The 20,510-nt window shown below is 36.8% G+C and overlaps 1 protein-coding gene across 1 annotated transcript in view; it reads left to right on the top strand.

Moving 5' to 3' along the window:
• COBLL1 (cordon-bleu WH2 repeat protein like 1) overlaps positions 1–16,497 on the top strand; it is a 77,249-nt gene extending 60,752 nt beyond the window's left edge. Inside the window, exons 9-14 of the mRNA XM_038142162.1 lie at positions 237–305; positions 5,601–5,859; positions 7,343–7,432; positions 8,780–10,391; positions 11,029–11,211; positions 13,959–16,497. Of these exons, the coding sequence (XP_037998090.1) occupies positions 237–305; positions 5,601–5,859; positions 7,343–7,432; positions 8,780–10,391; positions 11,029–11,211; positions 13,959–14,045 (2,300 nt within the window). The 3' untranslated portion in view covers positions 14,046–16,497. The remainder of the gene's footprint in view (positions 1–236; positions 306–5,600; positions 5,860–7,342; positions 7,433–8,779; positions 10,392–11,028; positions 11,212–13,958) is intronic.
• The last annotated feature ends 4,013 nt before the right edge of the window (positions 16,498–20,510 follow it).

Here is a 20,510-nt window from a genome sequence, read left to right as displayed (position 1 = left end):
GTCCTCTTGTGTTTTTACAATTCTTCCATTTGATCAGAAATTCAGTTTTCTGGTTCAAAAATACTTAAGAGTTGAGATTAAAATATCTGGAAAATGTGACAATGAGCACTAGTTGTTTCAGAGGAGTTTCTTGAAGAAATCACTCATCTGTGTGACCACAATCTAACATTTTATCTAGAACTTTTGTTGGTGCTGAAAGTGAGAGGTGATAAAGGTTGTTGCTTCACTTTTTGCAGTAACAGAGTCAACAGAATCAGCCTCCACTAAAGTGGAAGGAAGAGCCACTGAAGTGCAGCCTGAAACAGGTTGGTTGTTTCTACAAAAGTACTGATAAAATTTACTTCTTAGCAAGTTATGCTAATTCATAGCAATAAATTACCATACTACAGATGTGTCATAAGTATAGAACTAATTTTAGTGCTTCAGATCAATTAAGTTTTCCTTTGAAGTAAAAATGTGGCTTTCTAAAATAAGAATATTTTACCATTGTTGTCTACAGAAACAAATACAATATATTTTGTATTGCTATCTGTGCTTTACATTTAATAAACTAAACATTATCTCTGATTTCTCTCCTTCCTTACAAGTTACAGAGAAGAACTATCCAGAATTTCTGTGATTTTTTTCTTTTTGTACCTCATAACAAGCTTTTCAAAAGCTAAAGCCCAGTGTTGTTTTTAGAACCCTGCTTTGTGCTGCCCTTGACCTGCATAACATAGGGGCAGGAGCAAATCTGTGCTGGGCTTTTGGTTGGCATCTGAACAGCCTTTGAAAACATAAGTTGTAAATCTAAACTGAATGAATAAATAGCTGTTTATACATTAAATTATTTGTTGGGTGTTATGGGAAAAATGTGATTTATGAAAGTATAGCTGTTTAAAATACAATTATTTAGCTGCTAAACATAATGCTTTTTTAAATTTATGCAGTCTGTACTGCGAAATACTGTTGTTTGTAAGCACAAGACTGTGGGGTTCAGTTACAGAATACAACATCTAGAAGTCTTCTAAAATTTGCAAAAGCTTTTAGAATAATCAGTGCCAGTGCAGTCCGAAAAAATAACTCTTCAATGAATTTAATAAGAATGAAGTATTTAAATGCTGAGCCTGTGGAGTGCCACTGTCATTATATGAGGCTAAGCACTCAGTTACTGTGCTAGTTGGCAGGAATTTTTAAGTAGTTTTCCAGCTGTTTTATTCTGGATGCCAGTCAAATTGTTTGGACTGGTAAAACAAAAAATGCACCACAAGAGCTAAAAGTCATCTGCTAGGATGCTAGGTCTCTGGCAAAGGGGGAAAAATAAAAATTTTGTTATCAGTAACTTGGGCTTGGTTTGCATTTAGAGCAATTTGTGTGAATTATTGGAAAAGACACTAAGTAGAAACAATGTGTAATGTAATAAATAAGAGTATGAACCTATACTGTGGAGTCTGGGGTTGAAGATCTCACAAAGTTGTAACCTTTCCTTGTCTTAGCTGTTGCAGCAGATGAAAGAGAATAATCAATTCTGAGTGAGTGGTTTGTTTATTAGTACTGAATTTTGTGTGTTGAAAACTGTCCATCCAAATGCAATGGGTCTAAAATGAGCGAGCTTATCAAACTGTGATTTTAAATCAAAGGTTTTTTTGTTTTCTTGTACTTGTTTCTATCTTAAGATTGTTGATCTGTGCTAAGAATTTTTGCCTTTCCCATCACTATAATGTCCAAGTGCTGTGTAGATAAACAACCCTGAACTTCAAAGAAATGGCTTGTTTATTTTTCCATAGATTTAGAAACTTCTGCTTGAAGCATTTGAGTTCTGTAATTAAATATTTTAATTTAAGCTGTAATGGAAAGAAATAGAAAAAGGTAATCATCTTTACTGGACTTAGGGTAGTCTGTGTTGAGCCCTTGGATTTACCTTTGCAGTTAGTGACAATCTTCAGTCTCTAGTTTTCCTTGTGTCTTCATGCAGTGTCCTTTGCTGAAGATTTAATGTAGTGCAGGTTTTTTTGTAATGTACATATAAGTCACATAGCACAGCTTCATTGTCTCTTTTTTTTTTTTTTCTCATGGGATACTGCTGCTCTCTGGTGGCATCTCTGAAACTGTCATGAGGCCTGTGTATAAAGGGTCCTTTTAGCAAAGCCACTCATGCTGGGAGAACCAGTATTAACCGGCAGCAAAATCAGATGCAGTACACCTGTCCTATTCCTAGTCTGAAAATTATCCATGTTTGGGTGTTGTTTCAAATGGATACAATAGTTCAGTATCACCTAAATTCCAAAGTTGGACATAATTTTAACTTTAGCAAAACCCAGGAGTGCCTTCCATTTGGATTAATACTGCTTTGATTGTCAGGCTCCTGGGAAGCATTGTGAGTTTTTCTTCGGCTGTGACTGGCATTCCAGAGTGGTTCTGTTATGCAGTGTTACTTCAGCAAATAAGCAAAAAAACCCTATACAGTGCAAATACAGTGTTACCTTTCCTAAAATGAACCACTGCAAATGTTCAATTTGGTGTCTGTTAGCTATGCACTGCTTAGACACATATATGTTATGTGGAGCTATACAGTATGGAATAGGCAACATTTCTCTTGTGAAATGACAGTTTTCCCATGGTGTAAAAACAGTGTGTACCTTGACAAAAGTAGTTTGAAGACACACATCTACTAGAACAAGCATTGACAATGAAGTAATGTGAACATTTGGTATTATAAGCAACAATTCTCTATCAATTATGATTTTTGTTCAGCTTCCCAAAGTTTAATTCATGCTTAGTTTTTATTTTTCTAGGGAAGACAGTAAAACTGTATTCAAAATGAATTTTGAAATCAGAGATTTTTTGAGAACTTTCCATCAAACAAATCCCTTGATATAATCGTGTTGGTTACAGTATTTCTTAAGCACCTTGTTAGGGGCTGTAGAGTCAAGAGCAGATTTGCATGATGTAGTCAGGCTTTCAGGCTCTGGTGCTTATGAGCAGGAGAACTCACAGAGTAGCACCAGCCTGTTCTCTGCTGGGCATGGAGTATTCTTACTGCTCAAAGGAGACATGCAGTCGGCATCTCAGTCATCAGGGGGGCGTGTGTGTGTATGTATGTATGTATATGTGTGTGTGTAGTTATCTGTAGATCTGCCTTCACAGTGACACACTGTAACTCTAGCTATATGGTTTAGGGCTACTTAAAACTAATGTTCCAAGAGAATAAACTATATGCAATTTACATTACATATGGAACTAGGGATAAGGTGTATAAGCAGTAATGCAACAGTAAATAACCGGTATTGCTGTAAGTTCTTCCTAGCAATGTGCTGGTTGTGAAAGGAATAGACTGAGGGTTTGAAAACAAATCAGAATCTGAAGTGCCTCCCCTCGGGAGTTGCCTGCATGACATAAGTGAAGGATGGTTGTTAAATGTTGTTTGTGTTGAAATGTATTCAGGTTTTATTCTGCTGCAGCAGTGACGGCACAGGTCTGGAACAAGACCCAGTAACAGATGAAAATCCACTAGCAAGCAGGGCTGATCTTATGCTGACAGATGAGGTAGAGCATTTTTTAAGAAGTGTGAGGGCTGTTTTTATTTGGTATTATCCATTTGTAGGGCAGGTTAGTCAACCCCAATGCTTGGAAGTGTTTCTAGCACAGCAAAGAACAGACTTTCACATAGCAGGAATGTCAGGAATGTCTCCTACCAATCCAAGCTAAGTTTCTATCCCAGGAGTATAGATATAGATACAACTCAGCCTTTGTTACACTCCTCTCCACAGGAAAAGCATCAGAGAAATGCCAGCAGTGCCTGGGCACAAAGCCATAGCAGCTCCAGAATGCTTCCTTTTCTCTTGTCAGAAGTCCTGGCTCTTCTTTGTTGTCTAATTCAGGTTTCCATAGAGTATTTAGACTGAAAATACCAGTCTTTATTCCTGTTGTTGGTGATGGCTCAGGCCCGTGGCATAATAGGTCTCACCAGTGAAGGAGGCAATGTTCTAGAGAGCCAGTTATGGGCTGTGGGATAATCTTAGCCAGATCAATGTTTGCTCACATTCTGTTATGCTTTGTTTTTCATTTTGTCAGATAAATATTTAACTTGTCACACATGAAATGATACTGCCATCACTAAAGTGATCCCCGAAAGTATGAGGCTGCTGGGTATGAGTGTTCCCTAGATGGAAAAGGGGTTGATGGACAATGAAAGGAAGAGAAGGCCCTTATGACTAGTAAACCTGTAGGAGTCCCTGTAATACCAATGTGACATATTTGTATGTACCTGTGCTGAAACCACATGGAAGGAGCTCACCTGCACCACTTTGCAGTCTTGCCTTTCTTTCCTTGGGGCTTTAAATTGCCTCTACATTCAGCACTATGGCATGTGTTGATCACTTTGCTTAATGTGTAACTACGAAACACTATTACAAGACTGCAATCTAAAACAAAGAATTAAACAGTAAAATATTTGGCTTTTGTAGTTTCTTTGTAATTCTGGATGAGTATCTTTGGTATTACTGAACTCTTAACTGATGACCCTATTGCAAACACCAAAGCTTCTGTTCTGTACTGAGCCTTTGTCCAATACATACATTCTCTGATTGCTTTTCTATAACACTGTTCTTCTCTAGAGGTACTGGAAGCATTGTAGAATACCAGCTGCTAAAAAAGTCAGTCTAACATTTTTGTCAGTCTAATTTTTTATTTTTTTTTTTTTACTCTGGGATCTGTGACTTTCCAGTATTCTTTTTTGTTTCCTCTGTTGACTTTGGTTTGCACTTGGAAATTTACTGATACTGCTTAGACTGAAACCTAATTGTCCAAGTGCAAGGCTTGTCCCTAACAGGTGTCAGCACACACAGAGCTGATGGGAGTGCCCTGGTCAGGTGTATTTATTAGTTCAAGTACACTGATTTCTCTGTCTCCTAATCCAGCAACTCAACCTTTTAGTTTAACTGTTCTCTGGCTGCAAATGTCAGTATTTAAATGGATTAGCACTTTTCTGTGAACTTTATTTTGTACTGTAACATGAAGCACTGCACAAGACACTTTAATACACTTAGGATGATTATGGGAAATTTTTCATAGTGGTGGTGAAACTTGTTCAAACCATGGGCAGAATTGGTATTTGGGTTACTCTTTAGTTCTTGAACATTCCTACTCTGATGTAGAGGAACTGCGTGTTTTAAAACTCACAAGAGAGCTAATGGAAGTACAAGAAGTCTGGGTAAAAGCAACCGTCCACCTCCATGAAGTTTGGGGTTATGAGATAAATGAAAATATATGTAACAATCTTAATTCAATACTTGGGTTAAATATGGAAAATGTTTCACAGTAGGTACAGATACCGAACCAGATGGACAGTCACATGGTGATCAGCATATTGTTGTGTCAAGAAAGAGAATTCAAAAGAACCAGAGAATTCTGTGAAGACCGAATGGATCTCTTAAATTTAAAATTCTTTTTTAAAATTTACCTGAATTATGAAAAAAAATCTGTTTTCTTTCTTCAAACTATTTAGGCTGCCTTGAACAGTCCCTTTTAATCTACAACCTGCATTGAGAGCTGTGGGTTGGTTTGGGTTTTGTTGGTTTGGAGGTATTTTTACTTTCTTTTCCTTTCTTTTGTGACCATAGATGTAAGGAGCTCAGAATACAATCTGGAAGAGATTGATGAAAGGGAGGAGATAGGTGTGCAACAGGGAGAGGACAGTGGAAGTACCAATACCTCTCCTGGGATAGGAGAGGTTACTGCAGTCTTCAGCTCTGCTGAGGTATCACTGGGAAATGACAAAAAGGATCTTGCTTCATCAGCTCCTGCTCCTGGCAGTGTTCCCACAGACAACTCGCAAAGCTTCAAGGAAGAAAAACAAGAAAATATGAGCACAGATGGCAAGTAAGTACGTTTTGTGACAAAGAAAGGAGCATTGGGGGGACAATGGGGGAGGCAAATAAAATGCAGAGTGCTGTTTCATTGTGAAGCACAGAACAGAGAATTGTGAGAGAGGAATGAGCTTTAATATGCTTAGCTTTCATTGTAGCACTCTTCTGTGCACAGTAATTCATGCAGCTTTTCAACAAAAATGACAATGAAGTGTTCTACAGTTCTGTTTAATCTTCCTTCTCCTTACTACTCAAACAGCTGGACCCCAGAAAAGCTGAACCCAGCTCTAAAATGCCCAGTGTATTTGCTAGAACAGAATGCTGCAAAAAAATTGGATTGATTAGTTAAATAAAAATATACAAATTCATTCTTGCAGTTGGGGAAAATGGATACATCAGCCATTTCTGTTCTTTTGGGCATGATTCTTATTGCTTGCATATTTGTTTTGGCTTTAATTTTTACTTTTTCTTTTCCTTATATGTGGTCTTGACCTGTCTCAATCCATTTGCTTTCAGGAAAACAAGTTAATTCAGCTTTTTTAAAGAATAAACACATTAGTTTCCTTAACTGCTCTTTTTCCCTTCTGGTGATGCTGTACCTTTGCCCTTCAGCATGTTTGTTAAACTACCTGACTCAGCAGGTTTCCAACATGAGTTAGTGCCTGCTTGAAATAAATGTTGATTGTCCAGAGAAGTCCCATTGTGTTAATGTAATTCACTATTTCTCTGTTCCCTGGGGCAACTAAGCTGGCTACTGTTCCCAAATTAAATTGAAAGAACTATTTCGATTATTGTACTGAAGCCAAAATGTGTGAGTGCCCTAGTAGCCAAGAACCTTCAAGGTAGTAAAGAGAGGTTTAACTTGTATTTGAAGGGACATTTTTGTCAGTCCAAGGCCAAATGTGGCTTTGCAAAACTCTTTGATACTCTGTCCTGGTGAATATTGTCCCAGTTACTTGGATTTTCTCCTCTTTATGGGTCTAATAAATTGTCCTGAATTTTCAGTTTGTCAGGCCTGTGTTATTGGGCCAGTTTGTCTAATTGTCCAGGGGATTATTCTTTCCCTTCCACAGTATGAATTGGTAGCAAAGTCAGGGACACATTTTAGATTGAGGGTGTCAAACACTTTATATGAGTGAAGAACCATTGTGGCTTCACTGGAATGGAGTTGCTATTGGAAAGTGGGTTCTTCAAACTGTGCATGTAAACAAAAGAAGGGGGAGAAGAGAAGGGAAGACTGATCATCTGCTTACATAGAAGCAAGTGGAGCTGCATGTCATTTTGGTAAAATATCATGGCAGCATTTCCTCATGGTGTGGTTTGGTTTTTTGTTTTTTTTTTTTCCAATCGATTCTGTTGAGTATTCCAGTGTTTGGCAGAGCGGTTCTGTTTTGTCCATCTGTGTTTGGAGAATATTGCCAATTCTCTTGCATCATTCCTTGTGTTTACTGAAATGAATGATACCAGCATATTTAACATACTGTTGTGCTTTGCAGAGGACTACAGACTAAGATAAGCAGCGAGGATGCTGGATTTCAAGCAGACAGGAAGCTTAAAATTTTAGATCAAAATAAAATTGTTGGTGAGTAGTTCCTGCTTGTTCTCAATACTCGAAGCTTGAACTTTCCTATTCCTTTGAAGAAATGGCTATATAGTCATCTCATGGATTGTTATCATCAGAGTATTTTCTTTACACTTGCTGTAGCTCTAGTGTATTTTATTTGAGATGAGGTGGCAACAATTGGCTGCAATTTTGGGTTTTGTTGGGCTTGTTTTTAATATATTTTTGTTTTAGCAGTAGTCAAAGCTGCATCGTGCTGTTATAGGATGGTGTGGGTGGGACAGTGCTGAGGAGGGGGAAGGCTGGACACAAAGGCAATCCTGCCACATGGGGTGACATGGCTGCCACATCCCACTGGGGAAGAAGAAGGCATCAGTTGTTCTTTGCTTATGAAATTAGGGTGAGTTTTCTGCATAAAAATGCAAGTGTTTTTAAGCACAAATAAAAGAAAGTGACACACTGATCTGAAACAAAATGACGACATCCTGTGCATCTAATGGGTCATAAATTTCTCTGTGGATTTAGTGGCCTGACTGATTTATTTTGCTCTTCTGTGACACTGATTTTCAGATTTATATATTAGGCCTTCTATAGTCTTTTATACTCAGTGCACCTCTGTTAATAAATCATAACAAAACAAGTCCTGTTTATATGTGATATAAATTTTAACTACCATTTTATAGCATACATGAAATGAGGCTTTTTTTCCCCCCTACAAAATACCACTCCATATGACTATTCCTAAAAAATGTAATTTTTACCAGTATTGTGTTTAAAAGAATTTGACCAAAATAGTCATGTGTTTGGGAGATAATCACATGTTTAGTCCAGAGGGAGAAAATTGAATTATCAGACCAACTAAAGGGTAGGAAAATGGGTTTGGCAAATTGCTCTTGTCCATGTGTTTTTCAGTTGTTTCCTTGTACAAATATATAAGGTGTAGTTGACAAGATTTGTAACATTAAAACTTAAGAACAGAAGCTACAAGTGTGTAGAACTAAATAAAAACTGCATCTAACTCGATATTGAATAGTCCTTGAGCTCTTGGATAACTGATGCCTATAAAATGATCTGGAATTCATTAGCACTTTTTAAATTGTTCTAGAATAGGTTTTTTTATTAAGATTATGCATGGCACCTGTAACCTGTTTATTAAGGAAAAATACTTGAGTTAGAATACAATAATTTGACAATATTAATCAAATATAAATATATCTTTAAAAGGGTTAGGGAAAATATTAGCATCAGTGAGAAGCTAGTAATTGTTACTAATACACTGGATGCAGAGCTTAATGATGTAATAAAGAAGCTTGAATCTTTTTGGCATTTGTGTTAATTCTGGAATCTTTCTTTAAGTTGAAGATCACTGTGAAGATCACAGTGGTACAGAACTCCTTCCAACAACAGAAGAAGGGAAAGAACTTCAGACAGCTGAAATTAAAACAGTAGATTTTCAAGAGAATAACAAGCTTGAAGTTGACAGACTATCAAACTGCCAGGCATGTAAAAATGACATCTCTGTAAGTCATAGAAATGATCCTCAACTGATTTCAGAAAAGCAAGATGGGAAAACAAATGCAACTGGCTTGGACACAGTAAAAACTCAGGATGTTGGAATCCAGACTTTGGATAGCAATTTGGGAAGGACTTCGCAGAAGGAAATTACTGTTCCTCAGGGTGTTGAATCATCCACATTTAGAGAACCAGTTCCTCAACACGACAGAGATAAGAGCAACTCCCTTGCTCAAGTGATGCATGGAACGCATCAAGAGAGTAAAGATACTTCAATTGAACAAAATCTTGAGGCACAAGAAGTTACTCATAAAAAAGTAATTCAAATAAAAGACCAGAGTCACATCTATATAAATGGCAGTGATTTTGTTTCACCAGAAACAACTGCTGACACTCCAGATGACTCTCCTGTGAAAGGTCAGCCTTTTTATAGACAGGACACCAAACCTAAACCCAAACCTGCTAATGAAATTACAAGGGATTACATACCAAAAATTGGGATGACAACTTATAAGATAGTGCCTCCAAAATTCTTAGAAATGATGAAGAGCTGGGAATCAGAAGTTCTTTCAGATCATAAGGATCAAGAGGTATCTACTTTGGAAGACCCCAAAGAATTCACAGGGCAAACTGAAATTCCTCATCTGTCAAAAAGTGGAGGTCCTTTACAGGTTGGTTCACAAAATGAAGCTGCAGCAGCAAATGGTCTGCTGCAGAGAGTGAACAGCATTTCTGAGCATCCTGTGACCTCTGGAGCTGAGATTACTACTGAGAGCAACCAGATGGAAAGAGAGTCTTTCAGGCAGCCTGTCCCACTGATGCTAAATTTGGATAATACAAATGCTTCTTCTGAGACTCAGGACAAGTCAAATGCATTAAGTCCATTAAGTCCTACAATGAAGCCTAGTTCTTTTTATCTGCAGATGCAACGAAGAGCGTCAGGTCACTATGTGACATCTGCAGTTGCCAGAAGCACAGTTTGTACTCCTAATTCAATTCAAAATGAAGTTAAGAATACAGAGATGGGTAAAAAAATCTCATCACCTGATTTCACTTCTTTGCCTTTGCAAAAAACAAGTATTCCTTCTCCTCCTGCAGATCAAGAAAAAGTTGATGATGGAAAAATCATTGAATCTTCCACTTCTGTTAAAAGCAATAAGCCTCTAAATGTTCCCTCCTGTCCTCCAGCACCATTGAATCTAAGAACTCTCAGAACTTTTGGAGTTCCAAAGCCATACTCCAGCTCAAGACCATCCCCTTTTGCTCTTGCTGTCTCATCTGCAGTGAAAAGGTCGCAATCATTCAATAAGACGCGTACGATCACTAGCCAGGCACCGAGAGAGGAATTTCCAATGGAACTCTCCTCTGTCCCTTTGGCAGCTGGATTCTCCTCAGCTACCTCCATGCCTGAAGTGAAAAGTCCTTCCTTACAGACCATAACAGCAGGGTCACAAAATAGTCTAATGGATAAGGTAAACTTTATTTCTAATACTAATTGACTGTGGTTCCAGTGCCATCAGTCCAACTGATGTAAAGGCTTGTTTCTGAACCACTTCCTGGCCAGAAAGTGCTGTGTTTGTGCAAGGAAAACACTCTGTCCACCTGGTGTCCACCAGCAGCACAGCATTATAATAAAGTGCAGGAATACAGGGAATGTTAAAGACGAAAGCAACATCATTCAGATGATTGGAAAGAATTATTTCCTGACCTAATTAACATCCCCTACTTTAAAGAGCTGTAAATTAAATAGTCATATATCCTGTGTAATACTTATTTTTATGTTTGGAGTGCTTACAATTTGTTCTTTGTAGTTCTGTGTGTTCGTTTCTTAATTTTAATTCTGAGTGGTACGATCCATTTGGCTTCAAGTGGTCATGCCACAAGCACACTTGAATGGAGCTATAAAGTTTTGCTAGCATAATTACTTGAGAGAGAAACTATGTGCTATGCTGGAAATGTGGCTGATGTCAGAAATCTTGAACCAAGCAAACACTAGAATGGCAGCAGTTTGCTATGCAACCTTGTGCCAGGTTGTTTCAGATTTCCATTTATAACTAATTCAGATGAAAACTTTTTGGCTTCTTTTCCTTCCACTTCCTCCCTTTATAGAAAGACAGCCATGTGCGTAGTGAGCAGAAGAGTCAGGCGCAGTCAGGTGCTTCCCCTGACCACCCACGCCCTGTCACTAAGAGACAAACCGCGATGACGCTGCCGCGTGCTGACCCCGAACAGATCCACCAGAGCCTGCTGGCTGCAATCCGCTCTGGAGAAGCTGCTGCCAAATTGAAAAGGGTGAGTTTTCATCATTGCATCCAAAACAAAGAACTCATGGTACTTCCTTCAAAATTACCATACTAATGCCTGATTCTAAAAGCAGTTAGTTTTGGCACAAACTGCTGCCAGGAGGTCTCTTAACAATGGGAAGGGAGGTGGGGAAGAAGGTCAGTTTTGCAGAATAAACTGGTGAATGCACCCACAGAGATTCAAATATCTGTATTTTCATACAGTACAAATGTAATCCAAATCTTCCTGAAATGAAATAGAAATCTCTAGGTTATTATTAAGAATCTTGTGCATAAAATCTGACTTGTTTGTGTTTACATGGTTTGAAATGGTATGGCTTTAGAAACCTGCTGAGCAGCTTTGTTCTAGACCTGAAGTGGCTACAACCTTTTGCAGGCAGATAACACACAGTTCTGAAGACAATTTTTCAATTTATTACACTTTGTCAGGTCCTTAATCTGTTAGGCATCATAACTAAGATATTTCTCAATGTTTTGTCAACAGTCCTGGAAGGACCATCTTCCCCTACCCCCTCTGGTTAAAAACTTTCTCTCCTAAAATTAACCTACATATCTCTCATTGGGTAAAACAGTCTAAATGTCTAAAATCTGTACTGTTTTAAGTTTGCAACCAGAAAATCATAATCTCACAAAGTTTTCTTGACCTCACATTAGTATTGTTCATTCTGTTTTGAGGAATAATTTTTCATTGCAGAAGATCAAAGAAATTTAGAAGGTTTTTTTTTTTTTTCTTCCATTTCCACTTGAAAGAACCTAATCCTGTGTGGTAGGTGGATACAAGGGACATTTTTGTTTGTTTGTTTTATGGAAGTCTTTGATTCCCTCGGGTCAAAATCTCACAGAGAATGGTCAGATGGTGGAACATTCCATTTCATAGGTTTTGGTTTCAGTGTAGCAGTGCAACAGCCTCTCTGAGTCTTGTAAATCTCCCATCCTTTCTACAGGGAATAGGAAGATTGAGTTTCCTGAAAAAGTTGCAAGCATGCTCAAGTAGGGTTTGATCTCTATTCAGTAAAACCAGTATATAATACACTGTAGAATTGCTTCTAACTACATGTCAGTAATCATATTCAAACAGGATAAGATTAATAAAATGCTGTATTGTTCAGAATCCATTATAGGCAAAATCTGTTCTACCAGAAATACGGTTTGGATTTTATTTGCATATATTTTTAGTTTGGGTTTGGTTTTTTTTTTATTCTTCTAGTGCATAATTACATTCTGAATAATATGACACTTCATTTATTTGTTCATTCTTTTTAATAGAAATGTTCTTAGTGTAGAGTTGACCCATATAGTCTTTATCAGTCTAGGTACAAGAATGGCATGGGGAAAGGGAGAGAGATAATGACTGAAATTGGTTTTCCCCTCCCTTTCTCTTCTGTGGGTGGGAGATGTGCTTTGTCAGTAAATTACATGTTGAGACTGGGGTGATGAAAGGACTGTACTTTTTAAGAAGAAATTATAATAACGAAGAAGCTGTAACCATAAAGAAGAGCAGTCTGCAGCACAGAAATCTGAACCAGGCTTAAAAAAACCCCTGGAACACAAACAAAATGCAGTGAAGAACTCACTGAAGTTTTGCCAAGCATAAAATTGTACATGCTGTTCTTTTCACTCTCAGAGTGCATATGCTGTGGTACAGGTATGTCTGACAGCAGAAAGAGATTTTTTTGGCCCAGAGCAAATTTAATAAAAACATGGTCTCATTTTATGTTTAACATGGAGAACTGGCAGTAGTGGGACAGAGAAATAAAGCATTTTTTATCAATAAGTTATTTGCACCCAAAAGCGCTTTTGAGAATTGAGAGGATTTCTAGAATGCATACGCCTCATAGCTTCCAGTATCGTGCTGCAGTCAGGAAAAGGACTAATAATCTGATCAATTTCAACAGTGAGAGATGTCTGTCAGATACTTCCTTCTCTTTTTACCTCTCACCATAATCTCTCTTCTTGCAGCTCTGAGAGTAATTTAAAAAATAAAATCCTTGCACAACTTACCAAGTTCTTTAACTTTTTTCTCTGTTTTACTTAATATGTTGTGAGTATGCAGTGCTTAGATCTGTAGCCTTTTGTGTTGCTGGTCTTTCCTGTTCAATAGGGCCCTCAGTAATTACTAACCTAAAATGGGTCAAGTGAGGTTTCTTTTTAACGATTTTTCTCTTGAGAATGTTTTTGTTGTGTTTAGTAAACTGTGTGCTGTGGTATGTGGTTCTCATGGCTGTGGAGCATCTACAGCGCCCATTAACTCCAGTTGGAGCTGTTGGGTTATGCAGTTCCTCTGAAAATCAGGCTTTGGCTATCTCTGCTGAAAGTTATGGTTTGCTTCAGATAAAAGAAACATTACCATGGTACAAAGTGTTAGAAGATGAAGTAAGAAATCGGGTCTGTTGAATATTTAATAAAAATGTTTGGTTTAGTGATGTTTTCAAAGTACTTCTTTGCGACCAGGTGTGCAGAAGGGGCAAGTACCTCACAGACGTCTTTTGAATAATTATACATGAAATTTTCAGTCAGGATAAAATATGTTCCTAAGCAATGTCTTCTGTTTTCTCTTCTGTGGAATATATGCTTCCTTAAGAAATCATATAGGAGGCCTTCCATTGCAATGAGAAAAACACTAAATGAAGTAACATTGTGTAACATGTGTTAGAGAGATAAAAATCTGGAAATTTAGGTTAACATTTCTCTAATATTTTTTTCTTTCTTTTTTTTTTCCCCCCACCCTGCCTCCAGGTTGGTCCTCCATCAAACACCATAGCTGTCAATGGAAGAGCCAGGCTTAATCCTTTGTATTCCACAGAAGCTAAGGCTAATCCCTAGATATTATACCAAATATTTTGCACTTTACTACTGCTTCATAGGCCAACTTAATACTAACTGCAAATTTTTCAAAGTGTAAATGCAAGTATATGTTAATATATTTTTGTCAATGGTAATAACAACTTCAAGCTGGGTCTTTTGATGCCTTGAAAAGATTATTAGAATATGTAAATTATAGTAATATTTTGCCTTTTTATCTTTATAAAGCTGACTATGCTGCTAAGAAGTTTTAAGACATAGTGTAGGTGAGCTTTGCTTATGATAGAATGAGAATTGAAGATTCTTGATTTTAGCCTTGAAGACTGAACAATATGTAGCACTATGCTGAAATTACAGATTGGAAGTGACCTAAAAGGTTTAGATCAAATAATTAATTTTCGACTGTGTATTACTTTAACAGACTGTATGAACTTAAATATACCACATGCTGCCTCCATATTACTTTATTAAATTAAAATTGTAATTAGTAGAAATCTTAGTTCAATGCAATACTTTGTTTCTGTCTAAAAAAAAAAAGATGTTTTTGTTCCTTTAGCAGACAGTAATTGGGATATGTATTTGGATTATTTTTTTTACTTTCCTGTAATTGTTTTTCCTGGTAGCACACACAAAAAAAAATCAGGACATAAATTATTGGACACTTTGTACTACTCAAAACCTTTTCTTAAGAGTAGCGTGACATGATGTTTCTGAACTACTCTTTAAATATCTGTATATAGTATTTACCTAGCACTCAGATAAGCAATAATTTTTGTGAATTAATTACATCTTTAAGTAACCATCAACATATAGTCACTTACTTATAAAAAACAAATTCCAGTTTTGATACTTAAGGAAATAGAATATTTTTTCACTAAAAGTATAACTAAAAAATGAACTGCTTTGGACTTATTAATATAAAATATTTCATTCTTGAAACAGCACAAAAACACATAAATCATGCTTATGTCAGATATTGTATTTATAAATTAAGCATTAAATAGAAAAATAGGAATATCTATTAAAAGAAAATGTTTGACGTTATATTTTATCTATTTTGAGTTTCTTGTCAAGATTATACATTTTGGGGGAGGGGTGGAAATATGATCACACTCATGATGAAACAGCTACATTATGGATGCATGCAGCAAGTCCTGGGGTATTTGCCATATTAAAATATTTTTGTGCTGGACTTGATTTAAAATTAAGCAATTGTACTTAGTTTCTATTCTCTAACTAACTATATATATATAGTTCTTTAGAAACATTATGTAACTCAGTTTCAGAAACTGATCTACATGTTCATTTTCAAATTGTTTGCTGCCAGGTTTTTGTGCAATAATCTCAAAGAGGTCTAATTACTTTCCTAGTACACAGTAAATTACCAATTACAAGTTATGGTGTTAACTTAATGCTGAAACCCTTTAAGGAATGTTTTAGTAAATAGAAATTCATAAAGAAATCTGAAGAACATTTTCTCATTGCTGTTCTCTTCTGTTTTCTCTCCTGTATCTTAGTCCTTTGTCAATGTGTGTTACCACTTCCATGTCTTCTTTGTTCTTGCCTCCAATCAGGAGTTTATTCTAAGGGTGGGGGAAGCTCACATGGTAGTTCAAAAGATCTGTTTCAGGGTCTAACTGCAAAATAAAGTTTCAACCTTCACTTGAAAATAGTGAGATAAAAGATAGAGGGGCTTTTCTAGTTTCTAACTGGGGCTTACATTCGAGATTTCACGGTGTCTTGAGGGAGACGTGAAAATTTTAACTTGCTCCCTGGATTCTAGTCTGTGTTCGTTGAGATATTTGAAGTCTGTGTTTTAGGCATTCCTATACACCATGCTGATCTGAAACTGCCAGAGAAGGGGTTGTATTGTGAAAAGAGTCTTTTCCTTGTACTTTGGGTATGTGGGAGTTACAGGGGTTTTTTCAAATGTTGGTATTATCTGCCAAGGTGACCAAAGTTATTTAATAAAATAATTTTAATCTCCATCTGTGCTAATACAAATATGTATGATGTTTCACTTTTTCAAACAAATCAACGTAGTCCAGTTTCTTATTTTGGAGAAAGTTCAAATAACCATACTTTGTTCTTTTCTTTAGTTTTCACAACAAAACTGTACTACTGTATGTTTCTTAGTCCCATATATTAAAAATAAACTGCCTTTTCATGTGAACTCCTAAAGACAAATATCATCTTATGTAACAGAGATTAAAACCACCTGGCTTGAATTTTAGGGTTTCTTCTTTGTGTAAGTGAACTTGCTTGATAACTAACTGAAATGTCTACACATGCTATAGTACTGTGAAACTCTTGAATGAGACTTGTTACTAGCTGGCGATTTTGTTTAGCTAAACTTTCTCTTTCCCTCTTCTTCCAACATGTATATGTAAGACATTTTTAAATCTTGCTATTGTATTTCTACAGATGCTTTTTTTTCTTACACTCTTTTATTAAAGTCTACTAGAGAAACTCCTGTTGATGAACTTGATGTGTTTATTCATTATTCAACCATAAAAACATTTCTGCTCAAGTAACAAGTAAGTGTTTCTAGTAACTGCAAGCCCAAGCTGGACAGCATTTAATTATTGTTGTGGATACCTTACATGCCAGGTAAATAGACTATTTTTTGAGCCCAAGAATATTACAGTTTGGACAACATATATTACAGATGTTTTCCAACAGGAGGCAACTAGTTACACCATACCTCTTATAATCCCCTTGCTTTTCATGTCAGTCAAAATGTTTGGGAATAAAGTCAGGAGTAAGTAAATGAAATGTCAGTGTAATTGTCCAGACAAAACAGCAGGCCCCCGTGAAGGTGCATTATAACCTACTGGTACCAGTTCTTTGAAGAAGCAGCAGGTATCCACATAGCACAGTGCACAGTTCAGACTCCAGGACTTTCAAGTTAAGGAGGGCTAGCAAAGCAAAGAGTTAGGTAGTAAAAATGATCTTGTTAGCTATTATAGAAGATGCATTTTTAAATTTATTCTACAGAAGAATAAGATTAAGACTCCAGATGGAGAAGGGAGCAGTTTTGCTGGGACAGCATCACCAGACAACTTTTGGAAATATTCTTGTGACTAAAGGTTGTAAGGCCAAGGTAAGAGCTCTCATACTTTGCAGCTGCAAGATGTTGGACCACTCAGTCTCCATTTTTAGGATGTACATTGAGTAAGATTGAGTAAGCAGTGCCTGAGTTTTTCCAGCTACTTGTAATTCTTGTAATTGTAACATACGTTATGACGATCTCTTACCTTTAGTTATTTCAGTACTCTCAGAACAACTGGTACGCTTTTTACTGAGAGTTGGGTCACTGTTAATACAAATAACAAACATGATATGTAAGCTGTCCTTGTTAAGACAATACTAGAATGCATTCTTCAGAAATTCCTAGTCTTCCTGACTGATGGAATAAATTTTCTTTAGCCTCTTCATCTATTTTACCAATTGTTCAAAGCAGATTTTGCTTTGCCTGTTACATTTGATGTCATCTCAGCCAGAGCAACAGGAACACGCTAAAATACCAGACATCCGAGGAAATCTTCACAAGTGACAGAATAGTTTAAAGAATGCAAATATTAAAGACTAGGTTTGTGTATGTGGTGGTGAACATCCAAAGGAGTAAAGGAATTGAAGCATACAATCAGGCCAGGGCAGAGGGAGAGTTAAATCCGCAGAACCTCTAACAGCTGTTAAAAAAAATCTGGCCAACAGTGGCTGTTTGCAAGTGCTAGTGTACTCAGTGTGCTAGTGCTGGTGTACATTAACCACTGGAGTACTTACGAATGGTTAAAATATTTCTAGTTAAAAAATATTTAATAAACTATAGCTGGACTCAGAATTTCATAATTTTCCCTCAGCTCTATGTGTCTGTCTGCCTGTTTAATGTCTTTTTCCTTTTTTCCCCTATGTGATCCTGAGCAAGAAGGACTGCAATCTAACAGGCTATAGTCACACTTAATCTGAAGTGGCAAAGCAAGAAAAAATGAATTTATTCCACATTTGCTTAAGGCTTTATATAGGTCTGATTTATCAATAATATAATAAAAAGAATATTTTAAGTAGTTAAGCTGATTGCTTAACTACTTAAATGTGAGTTTTCTAAATTAAATACTTGAACTAAATGGGGAGATGAAATGCAGGAGCTGAAATTGGTCACCTTTGGTTAAACAGCATGATTGGTGTGATCAGCAGACACTATTCCATTGCTTCAATAGCTAAAAGCTAATTAAACACTTGCATTCTGCTAACTGAAGTGTATTTGGCCACCTGCAGTTTCAAAGTGCATGTACCAAAAAGGAAATCGCTATGCTATGAACGCCAAGCTGCTGCAGTTCTAAACTTCAGCACCTAAGTGAAACAAGGACGTGAAGCAAAGGTTGAAAAAGTGGATTGCAGAAAACTTCCTTTTTAAATGGCAGAGGACTGGGAGCAAGCTGGGCACCCAGGCAGCTGCACAGGTAGGTGTCTCATAGTCAAGGATTAGCATGCTGTCAACCCTTCTGAAGAGAAGCATTAGTGCCAGGGTGGTTCTTGAACGGTCAGAAGGCAGTTGAGCTGCTGGTGGCCCCAGATCTTTAAGCATGTTTTGACCATCTCTTACACATTTGTGTAACCTCTACCTGAGCTCTACTGTGAGTTAAGAGCTTTAACAGAAGTTACCATGAGAGGCACAAGCTCTATGTATCAAGTTCACCTAGGGCTTGGCTCCTCAGGAAAAGGAACCACAAGAGAGGGAGGTCTGGGTGACATGGACTGCAAGACTCTACCTGTAAATAGTGACTTTTTTCCCCCACTTTATTCAAACTCTGTCTGCTGTTGTGTTCTTTAAAAGACAATTTCAGAAGTAAAAAAAAAATATTTTAGACTGTCAGGTGTGCTTGGAAGTTCAATAGATATAATAGATGTAGCCTTTCCTGCCAACTAAAGTTAAAAGGCTGAAAAGGTGTAAGGAAGAGTCTGCTAGACCATATTGTCAGGAAAAGGAAGTAGGTGTGTCTTGTGTAACTATTACACTACTTTAAAACCATAATTTGGAGGTGATGTGAAATGCGAGTTGCCTGATCATCAGTGGGAAAAACAACATAAGCAGGAATCAAACAAATCTCCAAGTAAAAAATAAGGATGTTAAAAGCAGCAGAATTTCAGATTGGATTCTGACTCTTTAAATTGCTTATCTAATTGCTTATCTAGTGGAAGGCAATTTGGGCGACAGAACAGAACAAGACCTTTGGAAACCATAAGAAGAGAGATTAAAGGAATGGGGTTGCTTTAGTTAAAAAAAAAGGGGAAAACTAATTAGGGTGACATAACTGTGTTTCAACACAAAAGTTGCTACATGAATGCAAGTGATTAATCATTGTACCTTCAAGCTGCTCTAGCTTTAGAGCATAAAGGAAGAATAGTTATGCTGGGTCAAACTGAAGGTTTATTTAGCTGGCTATCTGGTTTTTGACAATGATCAAAAGTATATTCTTAGGGAGAAACATAAGATTATAAAATACACAAAGTAATAATTATCCCCAAGTATGCTAAATCTTCAACAATTTTTAGCTCTGAGAATGCCAAAGTGAAGATAATTTCTATGTATTTAATAGTCTTAAATAGCCTTGTGCAAGAGCTTGGCAATTTATTTTTTCAATGCCCATAAATTTTGAACAGTGACACATTCCTGTGTGATATGGAGTTCTTCAACTTAATGATACACTGTCTGAAAATTTTTTTTTGTTGTGAACTTCTGCTTGCTAGCCTAATTTAATCCTCTCCAATGCTTTTCCTGAACGAGATATTAACTCATCAATCCCCATTCATGCTCTCTGTGCCACTCATATCCTTACATAACATCAGGAGTTGTGCCATAGGCATTTGAGGCTTGGATGCTTTTGCCGTTTTATTAATTATATATCAGCAAGGTTTGCCAAAACAAATGTGTAGGTCTGAGCATGCCTATGCTTTATTTCTCTCAGTATCTCGGGAAGAGGATTTTTTTTCTTAGACACATTTATTTTTTAAATCTGTCTCCTCTTACTATAGCAAGTCACCTACAGGATATACCTATTCTGTACAAGATCCAAGTTTGAGAAAATTTGTGTGTTATGCTTCTAAAACACTAAACATTGAGCTGAATAGAATCTTGTGAATCCTATTTATTCACAGATGTGATTACCCCATTCACAGGTGATTTTTCAGTTCTCTGGCCAGTGAACAAAAGAACTTAAAACTTTAAGGATATGATATATAATTTAGTCATTAATTTCAACTTAAAGACTGTGTACTTGCATGTTAAGTACTTTTGTCTGCAAATACAAGCAGCTGTCCAGAAATCTGGAACAGGGCAAATGTATTGCCTTTAGTTCAAACACTCTAGCCTGGATTGCAAGCTATTAAACGCTATTTTTTCCTGAACTCTTTCTGCTGATTCATTGTTACCCTACTTTGAATTGCAATGTTTAAGTGAAACATGCTGCTTTAACTGTCTTTAAA

Source organism: Motacilla alba, chromosome 7 (genome assembly GCF_015832195.1).
Source record: "Motacilla alba alba isolate MOTALB_02 chromosome 7, Motacilla_alba_V1.0_pri, whole genome shotgun sequence".
Taxonomy (NCBI): Eukaryota; Metazoa; Chordata; class Aves; order Passeriformes; family Motacillidae; genus Motacilla; species Motacilla alba.
Note: the sequence above shows the minus strand (reverse complement) of the source record. Positions and strands in the feature narration are given on the sequence as shown.